The sequence below is a fragment of the Equus quagga genome, chromosome 11 (genome assembly GCF_021613505.1).
Source record: "Equus quagga isolate Etosha38 chromosome 11, UCLA_HA_Equagga_1.0, whole genome shotgun sequence".
Taxonomy (NCBI): domain Eukaryota; kingdom Metazoa; phylum Chordata; class Mammalia; order Perissodactyla; family Equidae; genus Equus; species Equus quagga.
In genome coordinates, this window is record NC_060277.1 from 9,841,694 (window position 1) to 9,860,807 (window position 19,114).

Consider the following 19,114-nt stretch of genomic DNA (forward strand, 5'->3'; position numbering starts at 1 on the left):
TACCTTTTCCAAATATGAGTTATCTACCTCTGTCTATTGTTAACTCTTAAGCAGGGATGATAGATGTAAGTGTGAATTCAAGATTTCTAGGCTAAATTTTATTTTTAAAAAGACCTTATCTTTTAGCTTACTCATCTAAACATTCTCAAGCCACGAACCTAAAAGATCTTATCTTATGAATCTACAAGCATTTAGGAGCAACTCAAGTAATAGCTATTCTGGTGGCAGGAGAAATCATGTCTTCATAACTTTATGGTGTTTATCTTTATCACTTTATTGTATATATATCTCTCTAAGATATATATATTTCAGAACCTAAATGAGAGGACTCTGGGTAATGTAACTATTTTGATTTGATATTTGATATATAGTGGCCTGTCCAGAGGTCATAAATACTTTTCTATTTGGTTTCTTAATGTTCGGATAGGATATTTGAGAAGTTACCATTAAAAGAAGTTAAGAAAACTGTTAGGTTAGAGAAGTAAGGAATGGACAGAGAAGTCGTTTCCTTCCTATCTTAAATTTCTGGGCTACTTGAAAAAATTTTTTGACAGACATATAGAAAGATGAATGAAGATTAAATAAAATGGAACTGAATGTGGAATTTAATTATAAAGAATGTGATCCACATTTCCTACTTGGTAGTCTATGCATTATGAAATTTGAAAAAGAATAATTCACCTACATTTTTAAGGTTGTATAAAGTTCTCTTTGTAAATATAAATTGACACTGTACCCTTCTCAGAGGGGAGGAAAAAAGGCCAGAAAGAAACTTTTAAGCCAAGCTTTTGTCACAGGTTACTATTTCAAACTTCTTGTGGCATCCTTTACTTATCCATTGCTAGTTTTAAAAACTGACATTTTCAATGTTAATGTTTAAGTCATGTGATAGCAAAATATATTAAAAGAACACATTCTCTAATAGAGGAAATAAAATGTAATTAGCATCATAATTTAATTTTTCTATTGGATAAGATTTTCTTCACTTATATTTTAAAAGCCAAGTTCACTGAATACTGATTAGTAATGTAGAGTCTTTGTGCAAAGACTAATATGAGCAAAGACCACCTGTAAGTCATTAAATTTCAAGAAAATTTAGTAAACATAAGTAAATGTACGGCTATGGGAGCTTACCAACAAGTAGAGTGATGAAATATTTGATTTCCAAATCCAGCTTTTAAATTGTAAGATGTTTTAAATTAATTGGTAACCAATGCCAGAAAGACCTTTTTCACTAGCCAACTTTCATTCCTTAAGCCTAATTTTAATCAAAAGCTCTTACAAATTTACAAAAGCTTAAAGTTCCCTTTAAAATAATCCATGTCTTCGGGAATTTTATCACATTAACTACTTGGTTACTAACGGCAACAACAGGCTGCATACGTTCTGATGATGGCCAGTCGTTTGGTGTCGGCAAAGCACAGGTGACCCAAATTCTTTCTTGTGTGAGCACTGTTGGAGTTTGCAAGGCACCCTCCTCTGCGTCCCCACTGACATTTGTTCACACGCCTATAATCTCTCTTACTTTATGATATGGTGATTATCTGTTTAAACATCTCAACCCTCCATTGGACTCTGAGTGCACCTTCAGATAGAGACAGTACTGTATTCTGTTGTGAACCCCAGGGCTTAGCCTTATGCTTGGCCATAAAGTGAAAAGTCAATGAAATAATACTGATTGAATGAATGAATGAAATAAACACAGGAAGTTCAACTACAGGCACAGCTAAACTTCTTCCAAGATGCAATTAATTGAAAGGATCATTTATAGGCTTGCCAGATAACTACCAATAGTTATATAAAGCTAAATAACGTATTTATAGGCAGTGACGCTGAGGACATTAGTGAGAAGGGTGGAAAAATTCTCTTCTAAATGGAAGTTTAATCACCTTAAAACATCACATTAAATGATATACTTCTCCTTTGCAATCGTAAGACTTCCGAACAAGCTCTGACACAGTTATTGAATATTTATCTATGGATTATGTAATCTGATATGTAAAGTTAGCGTAATATGAAAAAAATCTGGGGATTAAATGTCATTAATTCGTGTATTATATTTATGAAATATGGCCTTGGTCATTTACTTTAACTATAAAGTCAGTATTAAAAACATCTACCATTTAAATATTCTAAAAATCCTGTGTAACCTTTAAAACAAGTTTAGTGACAAAAACTTAACCCTAATCGCACTACTTGGGTTCATAGGCAATGAAGAAAGGAACAAGCTCATGGCTGGTGTTCACCATGCTCTTATACTAAATGGTATCAGACCTTGCGTTTATGAGGCTTCCCAAAAGTTCTCCAGGCACTAGGAAGGCGGATGATAGGAAAGATAATGGCCTAAAAGAAAGGTAGAGGCCCAAATGCATCCAATGCAGCCTCTTTTGCCAAAATTCAATTAGCACACTTCTAGAGTAGTTTAAGCTTCTGATATCAGGCTCCCTTTTTTAAAACTATTACATCAATATTCTGTAATTTACAGCCGACATATTCTTGGTTTGGTACATATTTCAGGGTTTTAGACACAAGTGATAATACTAAATATTTCCTAAGAAATGAAGTGAAATTTGCATCAAATTCTGAGGATTCAAACAAGCACAGTTTGTTAGTATGACTGTACCTCGTTCTCCCTTCTGACACTTCTTTCTTTGCACTGTACACTTTCTTGTCTCACTGGTGGGGGGACACAGGTTACCCTTTGCTGACGGATGCTGTATGATTTCTCGGACCCGTGTTTCAGTCCCTCTTTTGAAGCCACATGTTTTTCCTTTCTTCGTGCATGGACTCCAAGGACTCCATTCACTGGCCTCACAGTGCACTGAAACAGAACAGCAGCAAGAGCCTCAGCTGGCTCACAAATATTTTCACAATTGTTAAATAAACAAAAAAGTTTGCTTCCATCAATACTTGCCCAAACTCTCAGCGGAAATCCTGCAGAATGAAGTTGGGCAAGATGACTTAAAACAAAGAGAAAGAGAAAGGCAGGAATAGAATGTTTTCCATTTTTTCATTCTTATATTATCAGGTAAACTCATTCTTGCTTTGGGTTTACTTTTCACTCTAGAGTTGATTAAACCAGGCGCTAATATAATTACTCACAATTTACCAATGCCTTACAATTTCTAGGGCACTGATACATTTATTGGTTGATCCTGGGTATAATTTGATAAAATAGTCGTTATTATGTGCTAGAGAAATGATTCTCAAACTTTAGTGTACAAAAGAATCAGCTGAGGGGCTTTCTAAAACACAGAATGCTGGACCCCATCCCCAGAGCCTCAGCTGTCTGGGGTGAAGCTGGGGAATTTGCATTTCTAACAATACATGTGATGCTGATTTGCAGGTCCTGAGAACACAGTTTGAGAACGTCTGTGCTAGAGAATGGTTAGGCAAAAAAACGAATCCAAGTCCTTGGCCTACAATTCCCTGTCTTTTCTCTTTCACGTGCTCTTGGGTACTTAAACGTTGTCATTTATTAATGGGTTTGGTTCAGGCATAGTATCTATTTTAAATCAATTCTAGGTCAATTTCAGCTGATAAACTGCTTCTGGAATTAACTTGACTGAATGATTTCTATGATGAATTGATGTACTTTTTCTTTCTTTTTTTTTTTTTTTTAAAGATTTTATTTTTTCCTTTTTCTCCCCAAAGCCCCCCAGTACATAGTTGTGTATTCTTCGTTGTGGGTTCTTCTAGTTGTGGCATGTGGGACGCTGCCTCAGCGTGGTCTGATGAGCAGTGCCTTGTCCGCGCCCAGGATTCAAACTAACGAAACACTGGGCCTCCTGCTGCGGAGTGCGCGAACTTAACCACTCAGCCACGGGGCCAGTCCTGATGTACTTTTTCTAAAGATTCTTTTGTATATTTTTTTCTTGTTCCGTATGCATTAATCTCTTCTCTTCAATCATGGCTTCCTTGCAGAGACTTTTTTTTTCCACCCCAGGGAAAGATTCGCCCTGAGCTAACATCTGTTGCAGATCTTTCTTTTTTGCTCCTCCCCAAAACCTCAGTGCATGTTTATATATCTGAGTTGTAAGTTTTTCTAGTTCTTTTATGTGGGCTGCCGCCACAGCATGGCACCTGACAGATGAGTGGTATGGTTCCATGACTGGGAAGTGAACCCAGGCCGCTGAAGTGGTGAGAGCACTGAACTTTAACCACTAGGCCATCAGGGCTGGCTCTTTGCAGAGATTTTTGCACTTTCAATGAAAATAAATGTCTGTAAGGTGCTATTCTTATATTTAAGTCATAAAACTTCCTAATTTACAGCAATGGAAACAGCCAACAGCAGTAATTCTTTCAGATGACATAAGACTGTCCACGGAAACAAGTTTCCAGTAAGCTGTCTTGCTGCCTTCTGGTTTAAAGAACCCTGATTTTAGAATAGAAGGCTGTCTTTCGTACAACCTCAAGAAAGGCAACCTAAATGTTTTAGAAATTTAAATCCATTTGCCATCCACATTTTCACATGCTTTTTATCCCTTTCAGGTATCTGCATGCAACACAGAGTTAAATGGAAATGACTGGATAAGTAAACACAGGTTTCTATGAATTTAAATGAACTTCACTGAACCACTTTCAAAATAATCTTTATGCTCACTTACACCACTATAATTTTGGTTAATGGATAGAGCAACCAAGTCACTTAATGGTATAATAATCTCTTGCCAGTTAAGGACATATCTCCCATCCCAATATTAATTATTAAAAAGCAGTGGGTCTTTAGCATATACGAATAAAAATACCTCCAAGGAAGCAAATAGAAAAATAAAGATCAAAGTTTCTGAGCTGTCACTTTGTCCAGTATTCATTTAATGCCAGAACTAAGAGGACTAAATTAGAAAAAATTATATGATGTGGAAGTGACCAGAACTTTAGTGCTTTTTTCACAATAGGAAAGGTGATCTAAGCAAATGTATACCTAGACTTCAGAAAAACCGATTTACAAAATCCCAGCAGACGTAGCTGAGTCCTTAGTCAGCTGATGAATGGTTCGAAAATGAAACTCTAATGACAATCTTTGATCGTTGCACTGAAGAAGAAGGAGGAAAAATATTCAAAACTAGTGAATTCAGGTAGTAAAAAGCTCTAATAAGTAGGATAGTTAAAAAGCCTTGAGAGGAGGAGAATTTTCCCTCAAAAAATACTGTAGAATGAACCTATAATGTTAGTGTCCTAAAAGTATTTCTGGAAAAAATGGACACTTTGGGAAACATGTAAAGACAACAAAAAGGGTGATTTAAATTCTATTCAGGTCATTAAATGAGCAGTGTAGAACTGGGGCACTATTTGGTTAAGAGGTAATTAAGAAAAAACAGAACTACTCACCTTCTGTATTTCTTCTATCTTCTGTATTAAGAACAATCTGAACACTGGAAATCTTTATTCACTAAAGAAGCTAGTATCTCAAAAATGGAATTAGCTCCCCGGCCCTGGAAGTGGTTGCGCTGTGGTTGACAGGAACACTGTAAAAGGGATTCTTTTTTTTTTTTTTTTGAGGAAGATTAGCCCTCAGCTAACATCTGCTGCCTATCCTCCTCTTTTTTATTATTTTTTATTTTTTATTTTTATTTTTTGTTAAAGATTTTATTTTTTTCTTTTTCTCCCCAAAGCCCCCCAGTACATAGTTGTATATTCTTTGTTGTGGGTCCTTCTAGTTGTGGCATGTGGGACGCTGCCTCAGCGTGGTTTGATGAGCAGTGCCATGTCCGCACCCAGGATTTGAACCAATGAAACACTGGGCTGCCTGCAGCGGAGCACGTGAACTTAACCACTCGGCCACAGGGCCAGCCCCCTATCCTCCTCTTTTTTGCTAAGGAAGACTGGCCCTGAGCTAACATCCATGCCCATCTTCCTCTACTTTATATGTGAGATGCCTGCCACAGCATGTCTTGACAAGTGGTGTATAGGTCCACACCCGGGATCCAGACCTGCGAACCCCAGGCTGCCAAAGTGGAACGTGTGAGTTTAACCTCTGTGCCACTGGGCCACCAGTGAATTAGGAGAGAAGTTGAACTGGATGTCCCACCAGTAGTGGCTTTACAACACCATTACTTGTTTGTTCTCATTCTCGTTGACTGACTGCATCGTTCCTAGAAAACAGAACTAGGGCTCGTTCTTTGCTACTTACTCTTTGGAGCTGGATATCTTCCCTCTGTGACTACTTGAACAAGGCCAACTCTCCAAGAGGAGCGATGGGGATGACAGAATGACAGTGCAAAAAGGAAGCAAATATCTGGAGCACAAAGTGGAAGAAATACGTTCTCCTATAAAATTGGGTTCAGTGGACATTTATGCTTAATTTGACCTGCAAACCAGGGGGAGTAGATATGCTATGGCACAAGCCTTTTGCCCCAGCTCTATATCAGGGTAGTACTTTCTCTGGTTATGACCTTTCCTCTCAACACCTGGGTAAAAAACAAGTCATACAGTGTAGATTTTAGCAAAGGAGAGACACGTTCTTCAGCCTCTTGGGTGAGCGCTAGAGAGCTAGAGTCAAGGTACTGTACAGCACTGACAATAACTCACATTGCACCCTTGGGATCATCATTTCAGCTCTCTGGGTCCTAGTTATCATATTTATTAGACAACTAAGCTTTACTGTTCCTTCGTGATAATCAAATAGATCATCCTTTTTCATGAAATTCTGGAGCGAGCCCATGGGCATGGCCCATATAGCGTTTGTAGGTTCGGCGCTGCTTGATGAGAGCTGCCTTATGGAGCCAGCCACAAGAGCCAGCCCTAAACAAAAGTTACTGATTCATGCTATTACTATGTCCTAGGTCATTTATACCCATCTGTTCAATGAGCCCGATGCACTAAATGGCCTTTAGATTGCTAACCCTTACTCTAAAATATATACATTTCTTAAATTTAGTTATGTTAAGACCTAGTCTTTGTCTAAACAGTAGTATAAATTACCAGTAAATTTTCATAGCTAATCCAGCAGTGCCAGGTATTAAATGCCCTCTGTGATAGGAAAGCGTTAATACATTTAGGATAAATAGACTTTCAAGGACTGAATGCTGCGCCTTCAACAACTAAGACAGTCTAAACCTGTGCCCTCTTTCCTGGGGAGAGAAATACCACAAACTTTTCTGCAACTCATCCCGAATTTCTGTCCTTGAATGTGCCACAGAATTGGTTCCTATTTTTTCCACTGTTTGGAACTTATTACCTCTAATCATCAGCCCTCAGGACCTACAAAGAGATGAACATGCAGTGTTTTCTCATGTATCTTTTACCCTATTACTAAGTTGTTTTTCTGTGTCTTTATTGACTAGAGGGGGAAAAAACAAAAGACTGGACCAAAAGGAGCCATGAACTGTTTCAGGATTGTTGTTTTCCAGATGCTTCTGAAATGATCTTTAAAATATCATCTATTTATTTCATCCTCTCAAAAACTTTGCTTAGAAGTAAATTTTCCGTGTGGATCTGAAATGGTTAAATCACCACTTTAGAGTTATTACTCCAGCACTTTAGATTTGAATGGATCTGTCTGTGGGGACCCCAGGGGAGTCCTGGACACTATCTTGTACTGAATCGGGAGAACATTTGTGTGCATGTGCCAACATCGGTGCAGCATCAAAGCTTCTTGTAGCTGTTGCCCAGGGGACTTTGAGATTTAGTATGCTGTTTTCCCATTTGGTTTAGCATCTGCTCCCCAACTGTTCATCAAACTTGTAGCTGTAGTAGCTGCACCACATTTAAAAGAGGGAAAATATAGCCTGACAGTGATCCGTTATTTAGACAAACAACTTGTCTGAGGGACCTCCCCTCCAGGAAATTCAGCCTGCAATTAGTCAGACCCTGGGACTGTGTCCGTCTGTCAGTTTGAGTAAGTCCAAAATCCTCTCCTTGTTTCTGAATACCTGTGCAAGCAGGACATTTCAGCAAAGCAGGGTGAGAGAAAAAGTGTGATTTTTAACTTCTTCGGTTCCAGTTCTCTGAGTCGTTGATCCATCTACTGAGTATTAATGGGCTGCATCCAGAGACTATGTTTTCTCCTTTTGGAAAATAATTTTGGTCAGTGGTTGACATCAGACCTAGTGTTTTGTGAAACTCTTGCCCTAAGGTGGAAATTTAGTTCAAGACCAAATTTAGAGGCCGGGCTGTGGTGTAGTGGTTAAGTATGGTGTGCTCTGTTTTGGGGGCCCAGGATTTGTAGGTTTGGATCCTGGTCGTGGACCTACATCACTCATCAAAACCATACCGTGGTGGCAACGCACAAACAAAAATACAATAGAGGAAGATTGGCACAGGTGCTAGCTCAAGGCCAATCTTCCTCAAGTGAAAAAAAAAATCAAGTTTAAATAAATATGTAATCTATATATTATATATATGTAAGTATATATATAATCATTATAAGTGAAATTTCAGTAAATAATCATACGAAAAATATCTATAATGATCAGAACAGTTGAAACAGCTATTGACAGAATGGAGAATAAGAAATAATGGAGCAGCCACGGGTGTTAAATTGCACTGTGACACATACTGGGTAAAGCTATGGGAACACCACTAAGATGGTGTCTCTGTAAAGAAGGATGGAGAGAGCCTGTAAGAGACAGGCCCGCAGGTTCTTGTGCAATGGGACTTTGAGCAGCACGTCCATGGAGACCGACATCACCATCTGAGGCATTTCTCATTCTTTCTAAATCTTAGATTCCTTCTCACCGATACTGACGCACTCCATAGTATGGTTGTTGGCTTCCAACCCTTCTGGGCAGCTGTCAAGGCACTTTCCAAGGTGTAAGTAGAACCCACTTTTACACTTTGTGCAGAAATTTTTGTTGAAACAGGTATCACAGTCAGCTTTGCATTCTGAAAGAAAAAAAAGAAAAGAGAAATACGCTTTCATTATCTTCACTTAACTATGGTCAGTCCAGGTCTGGATGCCTACCCCACAGGCACGGGAGACTTTGGTGTTAAACAGATACTTAGGATTCAAAACTATTTTGCCAGACTGAATTAAGGATTCCTCCACAGTCATTTAGTTGACGTACGTCAGTCACTGATTTCCAAATTATTGTACTGATTACCTTTTGAAAAAGTTTTTGGCAACATGTCTACTGCCAAGAATGTTTATAAGACCAAGTATCTGTTTGACATTAAATGATAGTGGAAATGATTCCATCAGAACTTTAATGAAATATGCTGGGATGTTGCCTTTGTGCTGTTCCTGAAGTCTATTCATTCATTCATCCAACAAATATTTGATTGCCCACTATGTGCTAAGGATGATTCTAGGTATTGGTTGACAGCAGTGAACAAAAGAGAGATAAAGTCCAGATTTCACAAAGCTTACATTCTAGGAGGGGAGACACAATAAAGAATAACAATAGTTGACCCTTATATGGTGATTACTATGAGTTAGACACTGCTACGAGTATTCTACAATATTAAGCCATTTAAACCTTACAACAACCCAGTGAGGTAGCTCTTATGATGTTCCTATTTTATAGATAAGGAAACTGAGGCTCGGAAACGTTATGTACCTAGCCCAGGACCACAGAGCAGACTGGTTTTTGAAACCAGGCCATATGGTTACAGAGTGATAAGTACTCTGGAAAAAATAACAACAAAAGATAGGGAAAAAGATATGGAAAAGGACTGATAAGGGGAAGAGGTTGATTGTTTTGGGTAAGATGGTCATAGAATGCCTCTCTGAGAAGATGACATATGAACAGAATCTGGAATAAAAGGAGAGGGCCAGCCAAGCAAAGGTGTGGGCAAAGAGCTTTCCAACCTGCCAGAACAGTGAGTGCAGGACGGAACCACAAAGGCCTTGAGGTGGGAAGATCTTGTAAGAAGGCCAGGGAGCTTAGTGCAACGTGCTTGGGCGGCAGTCACAGATGAGTGATATGGCGTATGATAGAGGAGCGGTATTTCCTAATGCACATTTTGAAAGGTTACTCAGTCCGCAGTATAGAGAGTAGACCTTCAGGGTACAGAGGAGAGGTGATAACGAGAATGTTTGCAACATTTATTTCCAGCTGATAAACAAATGTTTCAGTTGCTATACTGAAATCCTTCTTGAAGCCAAAATACCTGAATTGATTCTTTGAGTTATAAACACTTAGATTTTGGGATGGTCAAGGGAACCCCGATGGTATTGATGCTTCCAGTACTTTTCTATAGGTTCAATGAGTTATAAACGTGTTCTCAGTTTTCACTTTTATAATGAAAAAAAAAAAACCCATAAAACTTGAGCGTTTTTTTAAGTGTGAAAATTTTCCTGTTCTGAGGGCTAAGTCCAAGTATGGTTTAGCCTAATTATCAGGTAAATATTATTATTTACTTGACATTGAATATCACAAATATGCTAGAGGCCATTTCAAATCTGGCAAGTCCCCAAGGATGAGATAAAAACATAATTTTGTATGAGCACTTACTTGTACACTTATTTATATCTGGATATCGAGTTCCATAATAGCCACTTGGACATGAAGAGAGACACACTCCAATCTGCTTCATGCCAATTCTTTCCAGAACAAAAAATAGTCTGGGCTTACATGACAAACATCCATTGTAATCTGAACACGTTGCACAGCCTCCTTGGCAGCCTTGACTGACGTTAGGATGCACTGGGGGGACAAATAGAGAAAGACAAAACAAAGGTTAAATCACAAATAGAGGAGTTCTATGACATTCTCTGGGCAGAATATACATTTTCTTTCTTAGCTTTCAATTGGGTGGTAATGGATAAATGAGTTGGGATTTTTTTTCCCTCTTTTTTTCTGCAATCTGGTATTTCCCTGTAATACATACATATATTGTTTTTAATTTCACAGTTCTTAAAATTTGAGCATTTGAAAAATAAGAATATATTGCCTCAAACTATTTATAGATCATAAATATAGTGAAAATATCTTCATTGAACTAGCATTCTGGCAGATTGGAGGCTGGGTAATTTTGCGCTCATTCATTGAAATCAATACACATTAGTTTTGCTTTTCATTTATTGGTGGCTGAAAGCGTACGCCTCTAATTTTTTCAAGAAGGGATGACAACACAGGCTAGGGCTTGAGTCCTTACTCAAGGACTTACTCAAGGACACTACATTCTAGGATATCTTTTTTCAACTATGGTCTTAGCACAATTTTACTCTTTGATCCGATGCAAACTGATTCTGAAACTATATAGCTATTCAGCATCCCACCCCCCCAATGCTTTCCTGAAATATTTCTTCTCACATAAGTTTAATATTTATCATTTCAAATCGATATGATGGTGAAAATGTGATAATTATCTTACCAGTATTTCCACATGGATCATATGTGAGTATTTACAATAATTTATGTTCAACAGTTTATCTTTCGGGAGAGAAGTCTTACAGTTTTTGTGCCCTCACATTCCATTTACTCAAGTGAAATATATATTTGGTCAGGACATGACCAGTCCACACTAAGAAGTACCGCTACACATATTCCTGAGAATTCCAAGCTTTCCAAGAGTCACCAATGTGTGGGGTGAGAGTGTTCATCAGCAAGTCTGAACAAATAGAAACAAACATTTGGAAGATTCACGTTTACTTGAGATCTTCAGAACTCTGAACCTTTTTACAAATATTAACTGGTCGTCGACACCTATGTGTGAGCTGATGGAAAACTGCTGACTAAGGAGCATCCCTCACGTAGCTGGTGCTTGGGATGATTTCTCCTGCTAATGTATTCTCTATTCAAATACAATATTAACAGCTTTGTTGCCCTTTCAGGAATCCAGAAGGGAAAAGTCCTGACCCTTATCAGAAGCAAAGTTTGATGCACAGGAGTGCAAAGACATCCCAGTGTATTTCTGACTTCTTTTGTTGATGGTGGGAGGGTTAGGCTCCGATGGATCTTACCATTATTAAGTCTGTCTTAACAGTGATGTTTGGTTATTGCTAAGTTTTCTACCACAAAAACAAACCCCATTGGGCTGAGTTAGAGGGGCTATCCATAAGCCCAGTCAGCCTCACCCCAGCAGTGCACGGGCTAGCTACAGAGAGGTCATACGGTTGACCAGCATCCTCTGTCTAGAGGAAACCATCCCTGAATCAGCCACAGGAACCACAAGCAGCTCATTCTCATTCCAAGACGTTTTGTAAATAAACTGAGGAAATGTGTGGGGGAAGGGAGTCTGCTTTTCCTGTACATGCTCCTCTGTGGGGTGGGGCAGACATATAAAGTGGCACAGGAGGTTTACACATTATAGGACCTGGGGGACTTGTAAGTGAAAACTGCTTTCCAAGTAACGGGGTCATTTTTCATGCCAGTAACTCAGCATCGGAGACTTACAGAAAATGTGTACACATTTAAAAAGGGGGGGGGACCCTAAAAAGTAAAGGAGTAAAGAGAGCTCCATGTGTTCAGAATCTAATGGGCCCATTTCAAGAAGCAAGAGGTGTAGGTAAAAACCTGTAAAACCTTTTCAAAACAACTGTCTATGAAAAGAGGACCTCACTTTGCAAGAAAATCACTCCAAGCTCGGGGCAGCAAGTGACTCTGAGTTTAATTGAAGATGGATTGAATTGGTCCACACCAATCTATCTCCATCTCTGAAATGCAGCTGCTCCAAGGAAGCACAATTGTAATTTTATGCACTTTAAAACTTTTGTCAATTATGATATAATTTAAATAGATCAATTATAAAAGTAAATATGATTTACATGTTCAGAGCCTCCAAAACTGATCCACCTTAAAATAAATTTTATTTAAAAAATTGGGTTTTGGATGTTTGGAAACTTCTCCAGGAGAGAGTTCTATATGTGTCTGACGATTGGTAACAGTTTCCACTGAAATTATGAGCTATGCCAGAAGTGCCTTGCTCAACTCCTTTGTTAAAACTTTTGTCTTCTCACACATTGTGCTACAATCATTCTTTTTGCTTGCTTTGTTTCCCCCATATTTTTCCTTTTTAGACAAAAGTTTTTGACAAAGTAGATTTTTGAAAAAGTAAAGAAAATATAATCGTTTTAACTGGCAAAGAAAATTCCTGTTTGTTTTTACTCAGGGAATTTTGAATATGGGCAGGTACAAATGATGGCAAATTTCATTTCTTCATGAAGATTTAAGTAGCACCCTGTGGTTAGTGAGGAACATTGAGACCATCAAGCTCAGATTCTATGATTCCAAATTTTCTTTTCACAGTTGGGTAGCATAGTGATGGCTTTCTTGAATGCTGTGTAAGGATCACTCAGATTATACAGTCAGTATTACACAACTAGATACAAATTTCCCAAACTTCATCTTGAGGCCAGAAGTTTTACTTTTTATATGGAAACCACAGAACACTTTGGTCTGGATTGACTGTAACAACTCTTTCAGCCTTAAAGTCTTATGATTGTAAGACAGAAAATAGAATTGTACGTTGTCATGTTTCTTCTTATTTCCATTCTAATAATAACTTTGCATTATATTTCTGAATGACTCTTTTTCAAACAATGCTTTTGTACTATTATTTTATATGAGCAATGAAGGTTTTGGTGGTAGGAGATTTCATAGAGTATCTAATGTTTGAATTTAAATCTTAGAAAATGAGTTGAAGTTATCAGTATGTAAGAGGCCATTAAGGGGCTACAGGAGGGAACACCACAATTACCCACATCAAGGAAACTGGTATGAGTTTGATGGAACTGATGCATAAGTAGTGGTTAATGGAGGTGTGAAGAATATGAAGAAGATTGGAAGCATGGGTAGGCCTAGATTAAGGAACTTTTGTGGGCTGTGCAAAGGAAATTATTCTGTAGATATGTGGGATTTCAATCTGGTGGGTGATATGATCACATTTGTATTAGAAAGGTAATTTTTCTGGTAGCACGGCAGGCACAGAAACTTGGAGAAGACTAATGTAGTGGCCAAGGTAATAGACTGACGATAGCTTAAAATATAGCAGAGGCAGTGTAAGGTGGAGAAGAAGAGATGCATAGTCCAAGGATATTTAGGAGGTGGACTCAATCAAATATGGTGACCAGCAGAATGTGAATTAAATAAGAGAGAGATTCACAAAGGCATGTTTCAAGTTCCAGTCAGTGAAAAGAGATAAGGATGGCTGGAGAAGTAAAAGCCTGCAGCTGGAGGACTGGGGCAAGGTACACAGAATAAAAACATCTACAAATATAAGCATGGTTTGGGATCATTGATTTTGCGGGTTTTATGAAACATCCAGAAAATGATACTTAATAGATGGAACTTAATATTGTGATGGTTGCTAGCGATGTACATGTGAGGGTCTGGTGGTAACTACTTAATTAGAGAAGACATCTTGAAATGGGGAGGCACTGAAGAATGCTGGAAGAAGGAAAAGTAGTCCAAAATAAAGGACATTTGGTAGGAGAAAAAGATACGTTATCAGCTAATCGTAATAATACTTTGAATTTCTATACCACTTTTGCTTTCAAAGCATGCATCTCATAGATAGCTAAATGAACTGTAGTAATTGCTGTTAGTAAAGGTAAAAGCTATCACCACTACTTTTTTTGAAACCCCAAACTAGGACTCAAAGAGATGATGTAAACTACTGGACAAATAATGAGTTTAGACTGAAGATTAGAACATAGATCTTTGCTCTCTGGTACCAATCTCTTTATATCTAAGTGATAGCAGTGGAGCACTGTGATAGAGCGCTGGAAGGTGAGAGGATGGCACCGAAAGACCAGGCAGGGTTCCGCTCTGTCCACAGCAGCGCTGGGAGTTGGAATTGACTGGATGGTACTAATAACAACAACAAATTTTAGATGTGTAATGTGGGTAAATATTAGTGGAAAAATGGGCAGCATTCATGGGAACTTTAAATTGTGAACTTCTGGTTACAGACGTGTCAAATACATGGTAAAATTAGCATCTTTCCCTAAAATTGGGAAAGAAGAAAGTATCTTTTCTCGACTTGTATGTGAAGGTTAAGTATCAAAAGAATATACATTATGCATAACTTAAGCCAGTTTTCGGTGTCCGAACCATTGACACTCTCTTGAGTAACTGACTTCAATTTCTCTAGCTGTTAAAGAAAGCTTCCTACTTTTTCCCTATTTGGTAATCTCATGATGTGTAACTGATGCAACAGTTCTTATGGGCTATTGTCATGAGACTTAATTCAACTTTTTTGAGAAAACATCCAGAATATAGAGTTTTAAATGGTAGTAGAGTATGTAGTAAATACACAATCTTTGGCTCGTTATTTTCAAATTTTATGATATACCAAACAGATTGCAGCATTGGAATCTAGGTTCTGTTTCTGTAACAATTTAAGTGCAAGCTTCAAGGATTTGCCTTACTTTAATCCCCTTCTAAAGCCCAACTGCAAATGTACTAACGTCTATTGTAAATTGCCATGTGGAAGAAATCCATTATTGCATGCTGCCAATTACCTCTGATGGTCATGGATTTGTGGCTAGAGAATTTCCAGAAGTACAAAATTTAATAGACTTTAGGTTTAAAAAACAGGTTTCACTAAGTTCAAAGAAAGTGCTAAATACATGAAAGAAACATTGATTTTATAGCTCAAGATAATCAAAATTAATAAATTAACAAATTTGATAAAAGTCATTTTTAACCAAAAAACATACAGATTCTGGGGCTGGCCCTGTGTCCGAGTGGTTAAGTTTGTACTCTGCACTTTGGTGGCTCAGGGTTTCACTGGTTCAGATCCTGGGCACTGATCTACTCACCACTCCTTAAGCCATGCTGTGGTGGTGTCCCACATGGAAGATAGAATGACCTACAACTAGGATATACAACTATGTACTGGGGCTTTGGGGAGGGAAAAAAAAAAAGAGGAAGATTGGCAACAGATGTTAGCTCAGGGCCAATCTTCCTCACCAGGAAAAAAAGCGAAGGGAAAAACAACCATACAGATTCTCTCTCTAAAGCTTTATTATCTTCACAACATTCACTGCCTGCTCTTCTCTATGTAGTGGCCTTAAGAAAAAAGGTAGGGAGAAGAGATTAATGGGATTCTATGATCTAAATTGTTTTTACGTCTGCTCTTTCCTCCATGTCCTCTCCTTTTATGAGGACATTCACACTGACTGGAAGCTTCTTGAAGGCAGGACTCTGGTGGGTCTTCATAATTCTTCATAATTTTCTTGATAATTCCCAGCTTCTACACAGGGCAGCTGCTTATCAAATAGGTTCTAAATAAAGAGTTTTTGATTAGCGAATGGATGAAGGCAATAAATATAAAAGATAAGTTATTTATTTGTGTGTTTAAAAAATAATAGGGGCCAGCCCCATGGCCGAGTGGTTAAGTTTGCATGCTCTGCTTCGGCGGCCCAGGGTTTGGATCCTGGGCGTGGACATGGCACCGCTCAGTAGGCCACGTTGAGGTGGCGTCCCACATGCCACAACTAGAAGGACCCACAACTAAAATATACAACTAGGTACTGGGGGGATTTGGGGAGAAAAAAGCAGAAAAAAAAATAGAAGATTGGCAACAGTTGTTAGCTCAGGTGCCAATCTTTAAGAAAAAAAAAATAATAAAGATGTCAAAGCAAAAACATATTTAACAGAAAGTATCCATAATAATTGATTTTAAGTGGGCTGTGCCTATGAACATATGGTAAAGAAATCAAGTTTCAAATCACATACACTTTGAGAATGCTTAATTATAAAATAAATCATTCAAAATAAAATAATGAAGGCTTTTCTAGGTGCCATTGACCTGAGTTACACATTCACTTAGAGAAAATGTAGAGTTTTTTCTTGTCTAAGTTAGGACAGAACATTTCTATCATGTCTTGGGATTTGGCTGTTATAGAATAATTTTTAAGTTTAATGTAATGTTATGGTCACAGAAAGAGATGTTTCATGGTTCCTCTGGAATGTTTGGCAATATTTGCTTTAAGAGAAATCTAATGTTAAAAATTTGAATTACTTGGCAGTCTCTTTCAAATTCTATTGAATCAACCCCAGAACATATTGAGAGTCAATGTTTCTTATTCGTTCCTAAGTTAAAGCTTCTAACGACTGGGTCTCCACAACCATTTGGGCAGTCTGAGAGTGTCACGTATAGACAGCAAAATATCAAACGCTCTTTGAGTGAATATAATTACTTCTTGATATACGGCACTCCTTTATATTCTCAAATGATGATCTCTGAATGAATAAGGGTCTATCACAGCCCTGCATTATTATTTTTGACTAATAATTTGTTCAAAGAGCCACATGTTTATATATACAAACTTATTATAGATTTTGCTATTTTTGAAATACTGTGTCATCTGATAGTTTTAATCATTAAATGAATTAAAATTCACCTATGTTATTTAAATATACTAATGTACACTTGTGTATGTGTATGTACATGTCCCTATATGTATATATATACATAATTAGACACACGACACACAGGTTCTATTTGGTCTTTTATCAAAGTCAAAGCACAGACGCTAATTGACTTGAAACCCTTAGGATAAGAGAATCTGCCACATCTTTTGTCCCAGTGAATCAACATTGAGTATTCTCAAAGTTTGTGCCCATACCAATAGGTTCGTAAAATTCCTAACAGTCTCAGAGAGGAATGTCTTCACCAGCTGCTGAACACAGTCCAGTTAGAGCTCCACCGTTATTATGTGGGGAAACATACTGTTTTTAATGGAAACTATTTCTTGGAGAACTTGGAAATGCTTTCTCTTTCTCTTACTGAATAATAATTTCCGAAGGGAGTCTAATATTTATATTCTATAAATACTTTAAATAAAACCACAGCAATAAAACAGACCTAACATTAAGTAGCAATTAGCTAGACTTTCCACTAAAATCAAGCCAGCTCAGAATATTAAGAAAATGGCTAGCAAATGATGGCAGATATAGAATTCCTGAAATCTAAGATATGATGAATATTTGGTCGCTAGACGCCAAGTTGGTGGCTGGTGGCGGTTCTTTGTCTATCCACAGGCTGCAGTATCAGGACTAGAAATGAAAGCCAGAAAAAGTGGGCTGCATCGTATGTACATTGTGGAGACTGTAATTAACGTTTTCAACAAAAATTTCTGATAACTCACTATATACCCAACGCAACACGATGCAGAAAATGGAGGCGTGAACAAGATAATCTGGTCCCTGACCTCATGATGTTCATCAGTTAATAAACAAGTAAACCAATAATTAAGTGATTAAAGATTGTGATGAGTGTTGTGAAGGAATAAGCACGTGGGTAAGGCAGAGAATAACTCTGGGGAGCTCCTTGAAATATGGTGGTCAGCGAGGGCCCCTTGAGAAGGCTGCCCTTTAGCTGAGACATGGAGAATGACGAGGCAACCATGAAAACCTGATTCCAAGTGGAGCATCAGCAAGTGCAAAACTTTTACAACTGTGGAAAGAATGAGGCATGAGGAGCAGCACAAAGGGAACCAGTGAGGCTGCAGAGCTGTGAGCAGTAGGGATGAGCTTCGAGCCAGATCCTATGGACCCTTGCGGACCAAAGCAAATAGCCAGGACTACATGCGAAGTGCATCTAGACTCTGTGTTGCTAAGCAAATATCAGAAGGAAAGGAAAGAACACATTTTGCCTGCTATAGTTATTCACTTTAATTTTTGTTAATTTTATGGGTTATGGAACAAGCCGGCATCTTGTATTCCATGAAAACATGTTCTCTTACCAATGTTATATTAGAGGAGAAGTTCTAACCAGCCACAACTTAGGAATTTACATTCAGGTTCCAGTCTTTGAAGAGACTGTGCCTCGATCTACATGTTCTTTGCTCTTGGGAACATTTCCTTTCTCCTTTGTTCCTCCTATCTCTCTCTAGCAGTAATTTTAGTTTGCTTTGGGGTTTTAAATGTTCAATTTCTTTTACTAGAGTGTTTGTGTTTGGGGGTGGGTGGCGGTGATGGTGGTGAAGAGAAACAGGAAAGTTATGAAATATATGAGATCGTAAGAACAAATAAAGAAAATAAAAAGTAAAACATTTTGCAATCTTACATATAATCTTTTTTGTATTTTTCTGAATTCTTGCCATTAGTGATGCTCATTGACACAGTCTAAATAATTTAGAGCGACAACACGTTAGTTTCACTTTTAGTAGAACTTCCTTTTAGAATGTCAATATTATGTTCTTTTGTCCATCAAATGAATTAATAATCTATGGGCTAATTCTAAAGTTGATTCTTCAAAAGTCGTGAAAACCATATTG

The 19,114-nt window shown here is 37.9% G+C and overlaps 1 protein-coding gene across 1 annotated transcript in view; it reads right to left on the reverse strand.

The window, feature by feature from the left end:
* The window catches only part of RSPO3 (R-spondin 3), a 78,536-nt gene that overhangs the window by 37,044 nt on the left and 22,378 nt on the right, over nucleotides 1-19,114 (reverse strand). Inside the window, exons 2-4 of the mRNA XM_046676355.1 lie at nucleotides 10,398-10,589; nucleotides 8,680-8,826; nucleotides 2,624-2,821 (exon numbers count right to left, since the gene is read on the reverse strand). Of these exons, the coding sequence (XP_046532311.1) occupies nucleotides 2,624-2,821; nucleotides 8,680-8,826; nucleotides 10,398-10,589 (537 nt within the window). The remainder of the gene's footprint in view (nucleotides 1-2,623; nucleotides 2,822-8,679; nucleotides 8,827-10,397; nucleotides 10,590-19,114) is intronic.